Raw genomic sequence first — 16,422 nt, forward strand, 5'->3', positions numbered from 1 at the left:
AGGGCAGCAGAGACCAGCCTGGGGACCCTCCTTCCACCAGGGGTGACCAGGCCCTGCGCAAAGGCCCTGGGGGGGGGGGGAGAAGTGGCTCTGCCAGAGCCACCGAGCCTTGGCAAGAAGGGTTTGGGGCAGGGGCTGCTGAGTGCCACAGTGGATAGAGCTCTGGCCCTGGAATCAGAAGGACCTGAGTTCAAATCTGACCTAAGACACTTGACACTTACTAGCTGTGTGACCCTGGGCAAGTCACTTAACCCCAATTGCCTCACCAAAAAGCAAGGAAAAAAAAATAGTGACTTGAAGAGAGGTTTGGAGCACAGGCCAGGCTCCCTGGCTCTACTGAGGCCTGCTTCTTCTCCGTTCTTCAGCACCTCCACATTCCCACCATGGAGAACGGGCCTAACCTCACCCTAAGATTCCATAAGGCGTTGTGTGACATCCAGGTAGGTGCTGGGGGTGCAGGGGGTGGCTGGTCAGCAGCTCCTCCCCCTCAACCCCAGGGCTTTCTGGGAGCTCTGACCAGCCACTTACTTCCATCCTTCCCTTTCCGCCAGTATGGAGATGGCAGTCACGAGTGGATGTTCCCTGTGTGACTGGAGGCCAGATCAGGTTCTACCTGCTGTCTGTACTGCCATCCCCCCACCTCAACCAAAGATTCCAAGTGCAAAATAGCTCTCCAGCCAGGTGGTCTGGGAGGCCTGGGTCCCTGCAGCCCCCAAGCCAAGCTACACTCCCAAAGCCATATGGGCCAGGGTCCAGGCACCCGGCCCCATTCCTCCAGCCCTCAGGGAGCCCCACACTCTGTTCCTCACCAGCTTCAGCGGACAGGGCCCGGATGATGTCAGAAGAGGACCCCTCCTCTGACCCTCCAGCCCCCTAAGCCTATCTGAGGCTGCAGTTAATTTTTTTTCCCAGCATTTTCCAAATAAAAAACCAAAGGATAAGGGGATGTCTTGTCATGGGCCCTGAGCAGTCCCCTCTCCATCAGGGACCCAGGAGTCCCCTCCCTTGGCCCTGGTCTTGACTTCACAGAGAGCTGACTGAAGGCTGGGGGAGCCTCAGAAGCTGCACTTTCCCCCCAAGGCCTCAGGGTGGTGGAGCTTGGGGCCATTCGAAATCTTGCCTCCCCCTTGCTCCCCTTAGGGACCCTGCTTGCTCCCACCACCCACCCCAAAAGATGCCTGCACACCATGAGCTCGTGTTATGCTGCTTTATTGCTCAGAAGATGAGCTAGAAAAGGCATAAATAAGACTTGAGGTACCCAGCCCTCAGAATAAATAGTAGCCAGGGCCTGCCTGGGCCAGGTGGGGTGGGGGCTGACCGGGCTCATGAGGAGTAGCTGGGGCTGCGGCCCTGCACACCCCCCACCATGTTTAGTGGGTCTGCTGAGCCCACGTCCGGGGGCTCGGGGCCCTGTTCCCAGGGGGGCTCAGGGCCTGGCAGCTGGGCACCAGGAAGTGGCAGGAAGCGAGAAGGACCAGGCTGGCCCAGAGAGGCCTGGGGGGACAGACGGAGGGTCCGCCCATGAGCCTCCGATTCATACACATTATAGCCATCCCCCAGCAGATGTTCCCGAAAGTTGCAGGCAGAAGGGTCATATTGTACCTGTAGGGGCAAGGAGGCATCTTAGGGCCAGTCAGAGGCAATGCCCACTGTGAGCCTTCCCAGCCCCCACTTGCATAGGAACACTTTGTGTAGGGAAGCCCCGGGCTGAAATGGAATGAGACAGAGAGCAAGGACATGGGGACTGAGGCCGATTAGGACCTAGGAGGGGCAAGGTTGATTGGGGAACGTGGGGGAGAAGGCATCCCGAGTGAGCTCCCATGGCCACCTCCGCTCTCCAGCATAGCCACAGCCATGAGCCTCCTGGAGCCAGGTGTGACCCTGTCCACCACCTGTTCAGTGAGTGACTCCCGGTGACCTCAACATCACAACCTCCTCTGGCCCAATCTGTCTGCAGGGCTTCCACCCGTTACCCATTATCCCCCAGCATTCTCTCTCCTGGCCCACTGGCCTTTCCCTGGATATGAGGCTCCATCTGCAGCCCTCAGGCCTGGAGTGCACTCTTAGAATCCTAGAATCCATAGCGTCCCTCACAGCCCAGCTTGGGCATTCCCCTCACCCCCAGAAATCCCTGGGGATCTTTTGGGAATCCACCCCCTGGAAAGTCAGCTCAGATTCAGGAGCAGTGGAGCGCCGTGGTCTTTGTATTCCCAATGCTAGCACGGTGCCTGAAGCCTAGGAGGTGCTTGAGAAAAGTGCTGAAGCTAGAAAGAGGTGGGAACCTCCGGGGGACAAAAGATGAGATTCTAAGAGGGCGCTGGGGGCGAGATGGAGAGGGAGACAAAGTGGGAACAGAGATGGGGGACCAGGGCAGGCTCTGGCCTGTGGGGACGCCCTTACCGCTCCATACAGCTCGCCATTGGGCCTCATACACAGAAACCTAGAGCTCTGGACAGCGAGGATCCGGATGACGCCAGGCTTCACCGCCTTCAGCTCTAGAAGACCTGGGGGGAGGGAACAGTCAGGAGCCCTGCCCAGCAAACTGCCTCCTTCCCCGCGGGTAGCCCCATCCCACACTCACTCTTGGGGCTCCTCTCGGCTGCTGCTCGAACTGCGCCGTCGGGCCCCATCTCCACATGGGCCTCGGTGTCCTGGCCGTCATCTGTGTACAGGTGGCGGAGGCGAACCTGGCCCCCAAACAGGAGCATGGGGCTGGAGTCGGGGATGGGGTAGCCCCAGCCCCTATAGGCCAGGAGCAAGGATAGCAGAGGGGCTAGGCAGCCCCTGGCTCTCTTCCTTGGGCCCATCCTTCAAGCAGTCAAGAGGCTGACAGAAAGGAACGCCTTGGGCCTGGGGATGGACAGGCCCTCTGTGGGCCCAGATGTTCAGCTGCCTGGCAGTCTTGGTTCCCCAGAGGCTTCTGGGGAAATAGCAGTCTGTGTGCCACAGGAAGGGTAGAGTGGATGTGAGTCTGGGAGGCAGGCTTCCAGAAGGTCTAATTTCCCTGGCTCTCCTGAGTCGAGGCTGTATCTGGTTCCTGCTCTTCCTCTCTCTGGATTTCCCGTGGCTGCTCGGGTGCTCTACGGGGGCTTATACCTATCTCCAGGCCCCTCCGCCCACCTCTGGTCAGCTGCTATCATCATGAAACATGACCCACTTGGCTGCCAGCAGCCCTTCCACCGTGGCGAAGTCACCGCCCCACATGGATGATGCAACCTGGAGTGGGGGGGGGCAGAGTGGGAATGGTTCTGTGAGCCTGGATGCCTGGTGACCTGAGAGGATTGTTGGGATACAAACACCTGTGTCCCTTGGAGACTGGGGGTCCTAAGAATGGGGCCTTAGATGCTTTCGATTCTGGAGTCCCTCAGAAAGTCACAATCCCTGAGAAAGTGGGGCCAGAATCACAAGGTGTCTGAAGAGGGGCCCAGACACCAAGGTCCACTAGAAGTTTGGGGAGACCCAAGAAATCAAGGGCAAAATGCCTGGGGCTGGAATAATGTGGGGGCCCACATGCCTGAACCTGAGAAAGCAGAGGCTTACATTCAAAGGTCCTTGAAAAGATGGGGGTCTGGATACTGGGGTTCCCCAAGAAAAGGGGGGGCCTGGACACATCCATCTCTAGGAAGGAGGGGCCTGGACCTCTGCGTTCCTGAGAAATTATGAGCCTGTTCACTTGTGTCCATGAAATGGTAGGGGCCTGCATACCTGGTTCTCGGGAAGGTGGAGGCCTGAATGCCTGGGTCCCTGAGAAGATAGGAACCCAGATGTAGAGGAAGAGCTAGGCCTGTCTGCCTGACGCAAGATCCAGAGCCTCAAGCCTAGGCCCCTGCTGGCCATGCCCAGACAAAGGCAGCACACAGACCAGTCATGGGAGACCTTCCTGGCCTCCTGATGCAATAGCCACATTTCTTTCAGCAGGTATTTTTCCTGAGAGCAAAATCCCCAGTCTGACCCTTGACTCTGGGGTTCTGGGCAGGGTCAGGGCTAGGGCCTGGGAGCAAGAGGAGGCAGGTGAGGTCATGTGGGACTCACTAAGCTGGGGAGGTAGAAAGGAGTCTGGTCTTCAACCTCAATGTCCCTTTGACAGTTTGGTGGGGAGAGGAAATGCTGGAAACTCGGACACCAGAGGGACTAGACCCCCTGGGCCTTTTACAAACTGAAGGGGTGGGGGCAGCTAGATGGTGTAACGGGTAAAGCTCTGGCCTTGGAATCAGGAGGACCTGAGTTCAAATGTGACCTCAGACACTTGAGACCAGCTATGTGACCCTGGGCAAGTCACTTAACCCCTATTGCCTCATAAAAAAAGCAAAACTGAAGGGGTGAGGGTCCTAGGTACTTGGATTGCTGGAGGACAACAGATGGGACATGGATCCCTGGGTCCCTGTGGAATGGGGTCTGGAACCAGGGTCTCCAAGGTCTAGAGTGGAAATAGTGTAAACCCCAGTCAGAGATCTCAGGGTCTGGATGAAAGCTGAAGGAGAGGGCTCCTGAGGCATTTGGGTATATAGCAAGTGTGAAGCCTGGATACCTGGGTCCCCAAGGTGTGAAGGATGGGATGCCAGATACCTGGAGAGGGGCAACCTGGGTCTTTGAGGACGTGAGAGACGGAACCTGGCCTCTTAAGGCTCAGAGTTCCTGACAAATGAGGCCTGAATCAACCTGAGGCCACAAGACCTGAGGAATGGGAGTTTGGAAACTCCTGGGAGAGGAAGGCTTGGATCCCTGAGAACCTGACGAAGGATGGTGGCAGGAAACCACATGTCCCGGGGCATGATGGCTCTGAACTTTTTTTTTTTGGTCCTGTACCCTCCTCGTAAAAAGAGCTGAGCACAAACTTCACATATGTGTAGATTTACTTATTGACAAATGGTATGTGCTATTGCTGTTATAACAATTATGTACCTGATCAAACATCCACAGAAACAATTTTTAGGAGTTTAAGAAGTAATAACATTTGAAGGTAGAGTCAACAGAGAACCCCTCGAATCAACCAGAAATCTACACTTCAAAAATATTTTTTGTTTGTTGGAAGGGATATGGGGAAATAGGGACACTAATGCCCTTTTGGTGGAGTTGTAAACTGATCCAGCCATTCTGAAGAACAATGTGGAACTATGCCCAACTGGCTGTAAAGAACCTTTTGATCCTGCAATACCACTGCTAGGTATGCTAGATCTGTATCCCAAAGAAACAAAATGGGAAAAGGACCCACATGCAACAAACATTTATAGCAACTCTTTTTGTGGTGGCAACAAGTTGGAAATTGAGGGGATGCCCATCAATTGGGGAGTGGCTGAACAAGTTGTGGTGTGTGAATGTAATGGAATACTATTGTGCTGTAAGAAATGATGAGGGGAATGATTTCAAAGGTCGGGAAGAGTTGTATGAACAAAGTGAAGTGAGCAGAACCAGGAGAACATTGTGCACAGTAACAGCAATGTTGTATGGTGATCAACTGTGAATGACTTAGCTATTGTCAGCAACATAATGATCTGAGACAATTTCAAAGGACTTATGGTAAAAAAAAAAAAAAAAAAAAAAAAAGATGCTCTCCCCCTCCAGAGAAAGAACTGATGGAGTCTGAATGCAGTTGAAGCATAATTCTTTTACTCTCTTAATTTTTCTTTTTTTTGCAACATGGCTAATACAGAAATGTTTTTCAGAATTTCACATGTATAATTAATATCACACTTCTTGCTGTCACAACAGGTGGGAGAGGTTGGGAGTGCTAACAGGATTTTTATTGAACCATTCTCTAACCTGAGAATGCTGGGAGAAACACAAAGCAGCCCTAGAGATGAGGGTGCCAGTAATCTCAAGTAGTTTAATTAATCAGTTTCAGAGTGAGAGATGTTCTGCTACCTGAAGTAAAAGCACAGGTTATATTCTTAAATCACCATGGAGGAAGGAGGGGAGAGAAGGCAGATTACAACAATCATTTAGTGGTTTCCCACAAGAAACCCATAAGTTCCACGATACAATTCTGGAGTCAGGTCTTTGGGAGTTGTGACCAGCTGCCCTAATAAAGTACAGAACCAGAGTTCTGTGACAGGAACAGGTTCTACAATTTTTGATTCACTTCACTTAAGGTCCAGCAATTGTGAGCATTGCCAGGATTTTGAGTGATCAGTTTAAGCTGCATTGTGAGCTCCCAAGCCAGGAAGGCAGCTCTTAAGAAAACTAAATTATTAGTATATTCACCACACATATCATATTGCTTAATATGAAAATTATAAATTCCTTTCTCAAGAGGAGAATTTGAAACTCAAAATTTAAAAAATTAATGTTAAAAATTAATACTTTAGAAAATTATATATTATTGCTATCTTTTGTTTTTATATTGAGTATATTTCCTCCCTCTGTCCTGTGTCCCAGAGAGTCATCCAGTAAAAAGACATTTAAAAAAACTTTTTTAAAAATATGAAAGAGGGAAAAAAAAACTCAGCAGAACAAAATGACATATGAGGGAAAAACCTGACATAAGATGCTGTCTCCACACTCGTGGCTCCTCTGCTCCCGAAGGGATGGGTAGGGGGTTGTCTTCTCCCGTTTCTTCTTTGGGGCCAGACTTGGTCCTTATTAGTATTAATATTAGTATTGGATTTCTATTGTTTTGTGTCAGTCAATCTTTCTACTGACAATATTAATAATCAACCAATTAATAAACACTTATTAAGCACCTAATATGTGCCAACCATTGTGCTAAACCCTGGTGATACAAAAAGAGGACACACACACACACACACAAGACAGTCCCTGTGGGCAAGGAGATGACAGTCTAGTGCGAGAGACAACAGGCAAACAAATAGATGCAAAGCAAACTCTAAACGGAATAAATAGGAAATAATCCCCAAGGGAAGGCACTGGAATTAAGAGGGCTTGGGGAAGGCTTCCAGCAGAAGGTGGGATCTGGGCACCAGGTCCTGTCGGGCTGTCTCTCCGCGCTTCTCTGTACACGTTACATTCTTATGGCACAAAAGTGTTGCATCACTTTCATGGACCACTTTGTTCCACCTTTACACAATCAATGGACATCCACTTTATTTCCATTTCTTTGGCATGGCAAAAAGGGCCGCTATCAATATGTTGGTGTATAGAGAGACCTTTCTTTTGTGTCAACGACCTCCTTGGGGTATGTGCCTTGCTGTGGAATATCTGGGCCAAAGGTCCTGGACCTTCCAGAAAGATTGGACAACGCGTAAATGAGCCAGGCTTCCCACAGCCTCGCCAGCGACGTGGATCGCAGCGAGGGGGCGCCACGGTGCACGGAGCCCTGAGCCGTGAGTCAGACATCGACTAGCTGCGTGGTCACCCGGGTAAGTCACTTACCCCTCAGCCTCCTTGAGCATCAGATGAGCTCATCCTGCGCTCTTGGTCTCTTTGGCGCCAACGTGCAGGGTGTGAGGGGACACGGGGGTGGGGAGGGGGAGAGGAGAAGAAGGTTGCTTTAATTTCAAACCCAGGCTTTGGAGGGGAGTCACTTAGGCAAGTGCGGGGTGGATGGAGCGGAGAGGGGGAGATGAGACGTGGAGGCCAGGGAGAGGTGGTAAGGGACTTCTGGACTAGGGCAGTAAGTGGCCGAGATATTGTGGCGGTCGATACACTTCGCACAGTGCCTGGAGAATAGTAGGCGCCTCATAAGGGTCTATTGACTCACTCACTGACCGTCGACTAGCCCTATGGGATGAGGGAAAGGGAGGAATCACGGATAACGCCAAAGTCGTGGTCCTTCTAGGATTGGTGGTAGCCCCTCTTCTGAAATAGTCAGAACAGAGACAAAGTAGTCGTGTGACATCCTCCCTCCACGACTGAACTGGACAAACTAGTTATCTCTGCTTCCCCGCCCCGCAGGCACTCCCCTCGCTTTCCCATCTGGCCCCACCTTGACTGGAGGGTGGGCTCCGAGTCTCTGCTAGTCTTGGCCCTGCCCTCTTCTGCCTCCTCCCTGGCGTGGGGCTTTGTCTGGAGCTGGGGGATAGGTCTCCAGGGTTGAAGGACAGAGGAGCCGGCATCCACCCATGCGGTTGCCCGAGCAGATCCACAGATCGGGGTGCCGGTGCTCTGGGCTGGCCCCGGGGGGGGGGACCGCGCCGGCTTGGGGAAGGCAGCCTTGAGCTTGTCGCATTGCCTGGCAACAAGATGATGAGTTTGGTCCGAAGGGAAAGAGGAGCGCTACTGCGGCCGGTGGAACTCCTCCTTCCCTCCCTTTCCCACCTGTGGCTCTTTATTGGCCAGGCCCAGTGAGGCTGCGGAAGAGGGGAGTGCCCTGCAAGAAGAGGGAGCCCAGGTGAGTCGGACTGAGTCCCAGGGCCCAGCTCTTCCAGCCTCTGCTCCCAGCCCCCTCACCCCTTCTCCCTGGGTACCCCTGCCTCCTCCTCAACATCTCAGATTTAGGCTCCCGGCTTCTTTCCACAGCTATGTGGATCCCTTCTCGCCGGCAACTATGCTGGGCCTTCCTGGTTGCCTCATTGCTCTCGGTTACCTCCTTCTTTCTCCACCTCTGGAAAGGCAGCTTCTCCCCAAAACTGGTTTTCTCTGCTCTGTGCCACAAGCAATGCTCAGGCTTAACCAAAGTGGCCCTCTTCTGCCTGCCAGGGACACCTCCAGGCCCCAATGGTTCTTTGGCCTTCCACAAGCCAGCAGCAAGCCCTGAACCCAGTGGCATCTGGACTATCCAGCCAGAGGGGCGCTTTGGAAACCAGATGGGCCAGTATGCCACCCTCTATGCCCTGGCCAAGCTGAATGGGAAGCAGGCCTTCATCCTGCCAGACATGCATGCCACCCTAGCCCCAGTCTTCAAGGTCACCCTCCCGGTGCTAGACAAAGAGGTGGCTGCCCGAATGCCCTGGCGCCTCTACCCGCTTCGAGACTGGATGGCAGAGGAGTATGCCCACCTGGGCAGCCAGGACATGCTGCAGTTCACAGGCTTCCCCTGTTCCTGGACCTTCTACCACCACCTTCGTGCTAAGATCCACCGAGAATTCTCCTTGCACCGCCACATCCGAGAAGATGCGCAGGCTTTCCTGCATTGGGTCCGCCGTAGCCGGGGCAAGGGCAGAAGCCTCACCTTTGTGGGGGTCCACGTCCGCAGGGGCGACTATGTGGAGGTCATGCCCAAGCACTGGCGAGGCGTGGTGGCTGATCGTGCCTACCTGGAGCAGGCCCTGGCCTGGTTCCGGGTGCGCTACCCTGACGTTGTTTTCGTGGTGACCAGCAATGGTATGAAGTGGTGCCGAGAGAACATTGATCCCTCTAGGGGCGATGTGGTGTTTGCTGGCGATGGAGACGAGGTGGCACCTGGCTCGGACTTCGCACTGCTGACTCAATGCAACCACACGGTGATGACCATCGGTACCTTTGGCTATTGGGCAGCCTACCTGGCTGCGGGGAAGACCATCTACTTGGCCAACTACACCCTCCCCGACTCCCAGTTCCTAAATGTATTCAAGCCTCAGGCTGCCTTCCTGCCCGAATGGGTAGGCATCCCTGCAGACCTCTCCCCACTGTTGCACTGATCTGGTGCTTCGATGTGGAGCCTTCATGTTTACAGACAATAGGAGAGACAACTCTCCCAGGACGACTCAATAATAGTGAGAGAGCTAGGATCTCAGTTCCAGCGAGGATGGGGATATGTCCTTCAGGTTCTAGAGTTGCCCACAATGCTGTCCTTTGGGACAAGGGCTCACTGGCCCCAAGCCTTGGGATGGCTCTTCCTTCCACAAGGGGAAACACTCCAAGGCCTGGTAACTCCCTTCTCTCTGTTGATGAATGCTAATGTAAATTAATTCCAAGAACACTGGGTTGTAGGAGGCCTGGGTTCCCCTGCTGGCCCTGGGTAACCTTGGTGAATAGCTTCCCTATCCTGATCCTCAGTTTCCCCATTTGCAAAATGAAGGTATTAGACTGGGCATTTTTTGAGGACCCCTCCAGGAAGAGCCCTGGACTGTGGGACTGAACCCTAAGAGCTGCAAACTCCCATGCCTCTCATTCCCTTTTATGGGGTGGGGCAAGGAACCAAAACTAGAAGAGATGGGCAGGGGCTGCCTAGCCCTAGCAACCAACAGTGACTAGACCTGGGTCCTTCTAACCCCTATCACTGCCTCAGTTTCCCCACCTGTGCCTCAAGAGGAAGGAAGCTGGGAACCAGAGAACAGAAGCCAGCCTCAGGCTTCTCCTCAAGGGCTAAGAAAACCTGGGGGAGAGAGGAGAAGTGGTCAGCCTCTTGGACTTATCTCAGGGATTTAAATATTAGAGAACACTTTATTTACAAAAAAACAAAGCCCATTAAAAAAATCCTTGGCTCTAGAACTTTCTATCCTTTATTTTGGAAGGAGAGGCCCATTGCGTTGGGCAGGGCGTTCCAGAAGTGCAGGGAGGGAAGACCATGCTTCCATGAAGCATTGGCATGTCATCCTCACTCTTTCCAAAATGGCTGAATCCCAGCAGCTATTGGGAGTTCAGGGTCTAGGCAGGAAACAAGCACTTTCAGAATGCAGAGGCAGAAAAACTGGAAATCCTAGTTCCTTGCAGGCACTGGGATTCCCACTCTCAAAGTCCTCTCTACACTACTGGAGGGCCCCTCCTCCTCTTGGGGGCCCAGGCACACCCTCCCTGGGGCCCTCCTGCTCTGGGACCCATACTCCCCTTGATGAAGTCTAGAGGTTTAGGGGTGCTGGAACCCCAAAATCACAATTCGACCCAAGCCAAAGACAAGGTTTATTAACGATCTGCCATATTGGCTAGACTCTTAAGAAATCTGAGCACCCGTGAGCTATTGGCTGGATTATAAGAATCCAAACATCTTAATGGAGACAAGATGGACCTTATATACAGAAAGACTATGGGAGGGATCTAGGACTGGCTAAGTAGTCTATGAGGTAATAGAACTCCAGGGACCTGGACCTTGTGGCCAAGAGAGAGTGGAGCCTAGATAAGATTAAGGGTGGGAAGTAGCCTGGGGCCTTAGGGAGGTAAGACAATGGAGCAGAGAATTGGCACACTGGGTGTAGCCACAAATGAAAGACCACTTGATGAGATTATAGCCTCAGGCCAAGGCCAGAGATTTGGCCAGGTGAGAAAGTCCAGGGTTTTTCCTTTTTGGGGTCTAGATCCCATCTTCATCGCCCCCATCCCCACAGTACCTGTCCTCTCCGGACGGGCACAGCCTTCCCAGAGTCCACCTCCTCTTGGACCCAGGCACCCCCTCCCCAGGGTCCACTTGTTCTGGGGCCCTTGTGTCTCATCCCCAGTGCCTGCCTGCTCTAGGACCGAGGCTCTCCGCCTAGTGCCTGTCCTCTGGGGGACCCAGGCACCCCTTCCCCAGTACCCGCCTGCTCTGGGACCCAGATGCCCCTCGTCTTAATGGAATACAGGTACTACACGAAGTAGACTGCATCTCCCAGAAGCGCCCTGGGTTCGGGGCTCCATCGGCTAAGGAAGCAACTGTCCCACGGATTGCTGGGAGTGGTAGTCCTGGAGCCGCACTGCCCACTCGGGGTGCAGTGGAGCGTGAGAAGATTGGAGTTTGACCCCCTCGGGTGTTCCCAGGACTCCCAGTCACAATCTGGGATTCCACGGCCCTATGAGGTCATACAGGGGCGTCCTTGCCTAGCACCTCGGTCGCCCACCAGTGTCCAACAGAACGGGTAGGGGTAAGCAGGGCGTCTGGGGTCCGTGGACAAGGCAACTGTTCACGTGGGAGTCTCCTGACCTGGCTCACACTCCCGGAGCCCAATAAGGGCTTAGAGATCGTCCACAGGAGCTCAGAGAAGAGAAGGGGACCGTCCTGGGATCCCCACCCCACCCGCTTTCCTGTTTGCTGTGGGACTACAGCTCCCAGCAGCGCCTAGGGAGCGGCGGCCTCACAGAACTACCGTGTCCCCGAGGCGTGGTGACTTATGGGCAATGTAGTGAAGGCGGCGCCTCTGCAAGGTGGGTGGTGGTTTTCTGGGCCAAGCGACAATGCTGACCCCGCCCCAGCCCCTCCCTCCCCCCACCCCGCTGTCCCTCTTTGGGAGGGGGGGAGGGGAGGAATCAGGTGGAAATAGAGAGGGCAAACCCCAGCCCGAGTGACACCCCCAAGTTCCGATTTTCCGGTGCTTTGGAATCTTCCTTCTTTGAGGATCTCTTCACAATCAAAGGCTCAGGAGGTGTCCCCATTGTATTTAGGGGAACTCCCTCAGTTGGAGGCTCTTCAGTTTCAGCATGCTTTGAGATTTTTCCCATCCGAAGGCCCCCTTCACTCTGGGGGCTCAATGGCAGTTCGAGTTTGGGGGTCACGTGGAACTCATAGGCTCAGGGCTTGTGACAATTGCATTTAGGGACACGCCCAGAGGAGCCTCGCAGTGGATTCCCTAGGGCTGTGGTGAGTTCCACCTGCATGGGCAGTCTCCTACGCTCCGCGTTGCCCCTGGGGTTCGTGGTCTTGGCCCTGGTTTCGAGCCCGCGCCGAGCGTGGGGATGCTTGCTCTGCGACCCCGCAGTCGTGGCGGGACTGCGAGACCTGGAGCAGAACTACCTGCCCAGCCACATGGACCTGGACCCCCAAGCTCTGCAGACTTTAGTGAACCGGCTGGAGGAGACTATACAACAGTTCAGTGATCTTCCGGTTGAGGAGAACGTCTACCAGGGCGTCATAGGTGAAGAGCGGGCCCCCGGGATCCAGGGCACCTGCCTGCCCCGCAAGCACACTCCGCGGACTGGAGGGGGGGGAGGGGGGGCAGTGTTTAGGGGAAAGCTTTCGGTCAGCTTGGCTGAGCGCCAGGGGCCCATTTCTCCCTAACCTCCTTTCCACAGATGAGCCCACGCTGAGCAAAGCGTCCTGGACCTTCCTGAAGGAGCTGAGGCGAATCAAAGATAGCAGCCTCAGAGGTGGGTCGTGACTAGGGGCTCCAGGCATCAGGCCGGAGAAGGGGGCATTCAGGGAAGCTCACAGACCATGCGCCCCCTGCTCCCTGCAGACGATTTCCTCTTGAAGGAGCTCACCTGGACATTGCATATGCAGAAGGAGCATTTCTTGGGCCTGGCTGTAAAGTTCCAGAGGGAAAGTGAGGAAGAGCCCTGGAGGGCCTAGCTCCCCAGCCTGGCCCCCCTCGGGCAGACCGGTGGTGTTTGCCCTGTCCGGACTGGGAGCCCTGAGCCCATTGTCAAGACCCCAAGAGAGCTTCCGGCTCTTTGCTCCCGCACCCTCGGGGAGCCCAGCTCATTTGAGAAATCCCTCACGATTTCCCCCCTTCCCCTCGGGGAGCCCTATGACCTTTGCAACACTCTCCCTGGGGATCCTTGTGCCCCTTGACCTGAGCCTCTTTCAGGGGCTCCGGGTTCTGGGCCTTAGCCCCCACTCCCTCAGTGACTTTGGTGACTCCAGTGCCCTCAGGGAATTTTAGGCTTCCTCTGAGGCAGCCCCCCCCCCAGGATCTAGGCCCTTCGTTCCCCCAGCCCCCGCTCTTTCGGGGACCCAGGCACAAACCCCCGCCCCTTGGGTAAAGCCCGGATCTCTTCTTCTCTTCTTTGCCACAGGTCTTTGTCCCAACAAATGCGGTGAGCGCCTGGCCCTCGGTACCCTAAGGTCCATCTCTCCTCTCCCCTCCCCTCCCAGCTCCACTTCTGCAGTCCCTCAGGGCCCTGTCCTGTGGCTTTGCCCCCTCGGGATATGGTGACACCTCCTAGCCCCCTGCACCGCTCCTCGCCCTTACCCCTCCCCCCGTCCTCTCCCCCTCCCGTCGCTCCTCGCAGGCTTCATGATGCAGACCCTCGTCTGGTGCCATGGGTGTGAGAAACAGGTGCATTCGTGTCAAAAGTCTTACGACTGCGGGGGTGAGCGGGGTCGGAAGCTGGGGACGCAGTCAGATGCTGGGCTGGGACCTCGTAGCTCACGTGAGGCTAACAGTTACTCCTATCTACAGCACAAAGCGTGCGGGTGATGGAGAACGGTGACATGGTCTTGGACTGCGAACTGAGTTGGCATAAAGCAGCCGAAGGGCTGACGGACTACAGATTCTACAGGGTACTTACTCCCAAATACCCGAGGGCCCCCGCTGACCCAGGGAGTGGTTCCAAGGGACACTCGTAGGACCCGCACTACCTTAGAAGTGATCTTTCCCCTAGGACTGCAGTGGAACTCTCTTGGGCCCTGAGCACTCCAGGAATCCCATTTGTGACCTAGGCACGCTCGGGCCCTATGTCGTGCCTGGCCCTCAGTGTAAACTCTAGATCCCTCGGCCACCCTACACTCCTGTGGATCCCAGCCGGGCTCTGGAGCTGCCCTGACCCTTGCATGTCCATCCCCCGGGGCTGGGGCCAGGTCTGGCCAAATGGCTCAGAAATCCTGATAAGTCGGAGCCAAGAGTCCACCCTGATCAAGCCCATGGTGTCCTTGGAAGACTCGGGTGTCTATCGCTGCATCTTGGGTACGGTCCGGGAGCACAGCCCAGCCACAGTCATCACCTACTACGTAAAAGGTCAGCCTTCTTTGTCGCAGACCCACCTACATGCTACCACTTTCAGGTGGGGCCTCAGGAAGGGTTTTGGGGGGGATAGCGGAAGGCCGAGCTGTGGCAGGCAGGTTGAGCTGTGGCAGGCGGGTCGAGCTGTGGCAGGCGGGTCGCACCAGGAGCTAGCGGCTAGCCCCTGAGGGCGGGGCCTGTGAACTGGGGCCCGGGTCTGGTTCCTCTTCTAACCCCTCCCTGCAGTGACTCCGAAAGAGGATGAAGCATCCAAGTCCTTCGATTTTGGTCAAAGACCTGATGCTGGTCCCAGTCCGAGAACTGAGACCAGTGTCCACCTGAATCCGGTGGTGGGTCCGAGTGTAGCCCCTACCCCGACTCGGACCACGCTGACAGGTCAGTGGACTTTCCAAGGTCACAAGCCTCGCCCTCACAGTTGACCAGGAAGAAGAACAGTCTTCTATGACTTCGACTTCAGCCCCGAGGGAGACTTCAAACTCACCGTTGGAGGCCGGCTTGGAGGCTGAGCTCCGCCCGGAGTTTAAATCCGAACAATGCAACGACCACAGAGAAGTCTTCACGCACTCAAGCCAGAACGCAGCCAGAATCCTCAACATCACCCTGATCGGGCTAGTCGCTGGTGGGGTGGCTGCAGTGCTGGGGAGTCTGGCGCTGACGTGAGCACTGGGCCCTGCCAGACCCCGTAGTTAACCACCCAGGCCGAGCCAGAGCTGCAGGGGTGGAGCCCTATGGGGCGGCGCCACCGGGGAGGGGATAGGGTCCAAGGGGCAGGGCCTGACAGGCTGCCCCACGGGCAAGGGATTCCTGGTGGCTGGTGAGGGAAGGGTTTCAAGATGCCGCAGGCTGCCTCACTCTCTCTGGCCTTTATTCTAGCCTCTATTGCGTCCGCAGGGCGGGCGTACACCTGGGCAGGGCGAGTAAGTAAGGCCAAGGGAATGCCAGAAGCCAATGTTCCTGGATGGATTCGTCGGCCCCGGGATGCGGAGATCCGGGGCACCCTTACCCTTCAGTCAATAAAAATGTCTCCTCTTCCTTTGTGTCTGTGACTCAGTTCAGGTCTAGGAGGGGACTCCTGCACGCCCGAGTGCGCGGGCCTGGGTTCCAGAGTGGATTAGAGACCCAGTCACTTTCGTTCCTGAGGGAGATGGTATTAGGACTTGGATGGCTGGGTCCCCCAAAGGGCGGAAATTGAAGAAACAGAATTGGTCCAGCGCTGGGGGGCGCTGGAAGCCCAGGTCGTGCTCGTCCTAGCCGGGCTTCGCTCCCCTCCCCCCCCCTCCCCGCCCCTGACAGGACGCCCCCTCCCCGCTCTTCCTGCCCGGCTTCCTTTTGCCTTTTCCTGTCCTGTTCCCACCCAGAGCCAGGAGCACCAGGATCCAGGCGGGAGCAGGACCCAAACCTCACCTCGGGAGCCACACACCGCGGCCTCGGGAGGAGGGTGAGTACCTGGAGTACAGGGCCTCTAGCCTCTCTGCGACCGCGGTGTCCTCTCCCGATGCCCTCTCCCGTTTGAGAATCCAGAAGGTCTTATATCCTCGCAGGAGATGCTGTCAGGCGAGCGGAAGGAGAGCGGGAGCCCCCGCTTCGGGAAGCTCCATCTCCCCGCCGGCCTCTGGATCAACTCCCCGCGGAAGCAGCTGGCGAAGCTGGGGCGCCGCTGGCCCAGCGCGGCCTCAGTGAAGTGAGTGCAAGCCCCACCCCCCCACTCCAGGGACCCAGAAGTCCCCATCCCCTATGTCCTCCTTAGCCTTCCAGGGATCCCGGCTGTTGGAGATCTGAGACCCCACCCTTTCCTGCCTCAGGCGTCCCTGATGGCTTTCGAGAGACCCAGAGGGTAGGGGGATTTGAACCCCTCCCAGGGACCCTACCTTCTTCTTCTCTCGGGGTCCCAGGAGTCCATTATCCCTAACTCTAACAGATCAAGGAGCCGCAAGTCTTCCCTTCCCCCCAAGTGTCA

General features: G+C 55.6%; 5 protein-coding genes across 10 annotated transcripts in view; 4 read left to right on the top strand and 1 right to left on the bottom strand.

Annotated features, from left to right (window-relative positions):
- BCAT2 (branched chain amino acid transaminase 2) overlaps positions 1 to 941 on the top strand; it is a 13,893-nt gene extending 12,952 nt beyond the window's left edge. For both annotated transcript variants that reach the window (XM_027860514.1, XM_027860515.1), the window contains exons 10-11: positions 366 to 440; positions 552 to 941. In XM_027860514.1, coding sequence (XP_027716315.1) covers positions 366 to 440; positions 552 to 590 — 114 coding nt within the window. In that variant the 3' untranslated portion in view covers positions 591 to 941. The remainder of the gene's footprint in view (positions 1 to 365; positions 441 to 551) is intronic.
- Positions 942 to 1,034: 93 nt separating this feature from the next.
- Positions 1,035 to 4,214, bottom strand: FGF21 (fibroblast growth factor 21). Its single transcript, XM_027860517.1, has 3 exons — positions 2,582 to 4,214; positions 2,401 to 2,504; positions 1,035 to 1,602 (listed from the first exon to the last, which is right to left on the bottom strand). The coding sequence occupies exons 1-3, from the start codon at positions 2,805 to 2,807 to the stop codon at positions 1,324 to 1,326; spliced, it is 609 nt and encodes a 202-aa protein (XP_027716318.1). The 5' UTR covers positions 2,808 to 4,214; the 3' UTR covers positions 1,035 to 1,323.
- A 3,721-nt stretch (positions 4,215 to 7,935) lies between these two features.
- Positions 7,936 to 10,305, top strand: FUT1 (fucosyltransferase 1 (H blood group)). Its single transcript, XM_027860561.1, has 2 exons — positions 7,936 to 8,287; positions 8,416 to 10,305. Exon 2 carries the CDS (start codon positions 8,418 to 8,420, stop codon positions 9,513 to 9,515), a length of 1,098 nt encoding a protein of 365 aa, XP_027716362.1. The 5' UTR covers positions 7,936 to 8,287; positions 8,416 to 8,417; the 3' UTR covers positions 9,516 to 10,305.
- A 762-nt stretch (positions 10,306 to 11,067) lies between these two features.
- Positions 11,068 to 15,497, top strand: IZUMO1 (izumo sperm-egg fusion 1). 5 transcript variants are annotated; one of them, XM_027860580.1, is made up of 10 exons: positions 11,068 to 11,931; positions 12,321 to 12,638; positions 12,796 to 12,870; positions 12,960 to 13,046; positions 13,519 to 13,539; positions 13,735 to 13,815; positions 13,905 to 14,005; positions 14,303 to 14,459; positions 14,881 to 15,121; positions 15,339 to 15,497. In XM_027860580.1, exons 1-10 carry the CDS (start codon positions 11,898 to 11,900, stop codon positions 15,388 to 15,390), a joined length of 1,167 nt encoding a protein of 388 aa, XP_027716381.1. In that variant the 5' UTR covers positions 11,068 to 11,897; the 3' UTR covers positions 15,391 to 15,497. The 5 variants fall into 5 exon arrangements, with proteins under 5 accessions (XP_027716381.1, XP_027716382.1, XP_027716383.1 ...); XM_027860581.1 differs by having other exon boundaries at positions 15,357 to 15,497; XM_027860582.1 differs by lacking the exon at positions 13,735 to 13,815.
- Positions 15,498 to 15,596: 99 nt separating this feature from the next.
- RASIP1 (Ras interacting protein 1) overlaps positions 15,597 to 16,422 on the top strand; it is an 11,292-nt gene continuing 10,466 nt past the window's right edge. The window contains exons 1-2 of the mRNA XM_027860585.1: positions 15,597 to 15,903; positions 16,007 to 16,146. Coding sequence (XP_027716386.1) covers positions 16,010 to 16,146 — 137 coding nt within the window. The 5' untranslated portion in view covers positions 15,597 to 15,903; positions 16,007 to 16,009. The remainder of the gene's footprint in view (positions 15,904 to 16,006; positions 16,147 to 16,422) is intronic.

This window comes from Vombatus ursinus, unplaced genomic scaffold, assembly GCF_900497805.2.
Source record: "Vombatus ursinus unplaced genomic scaffold, bare-nosed wombat genome assembly UNPS02014198.1, whole genome shotgun sequence".
Taxonomy (NCBI): Eukaryota; Metazoa; Chordata; class Mammalia; order Diprotodontia; family Vombatidae; genus Vombatus; species Vombatus ursinus.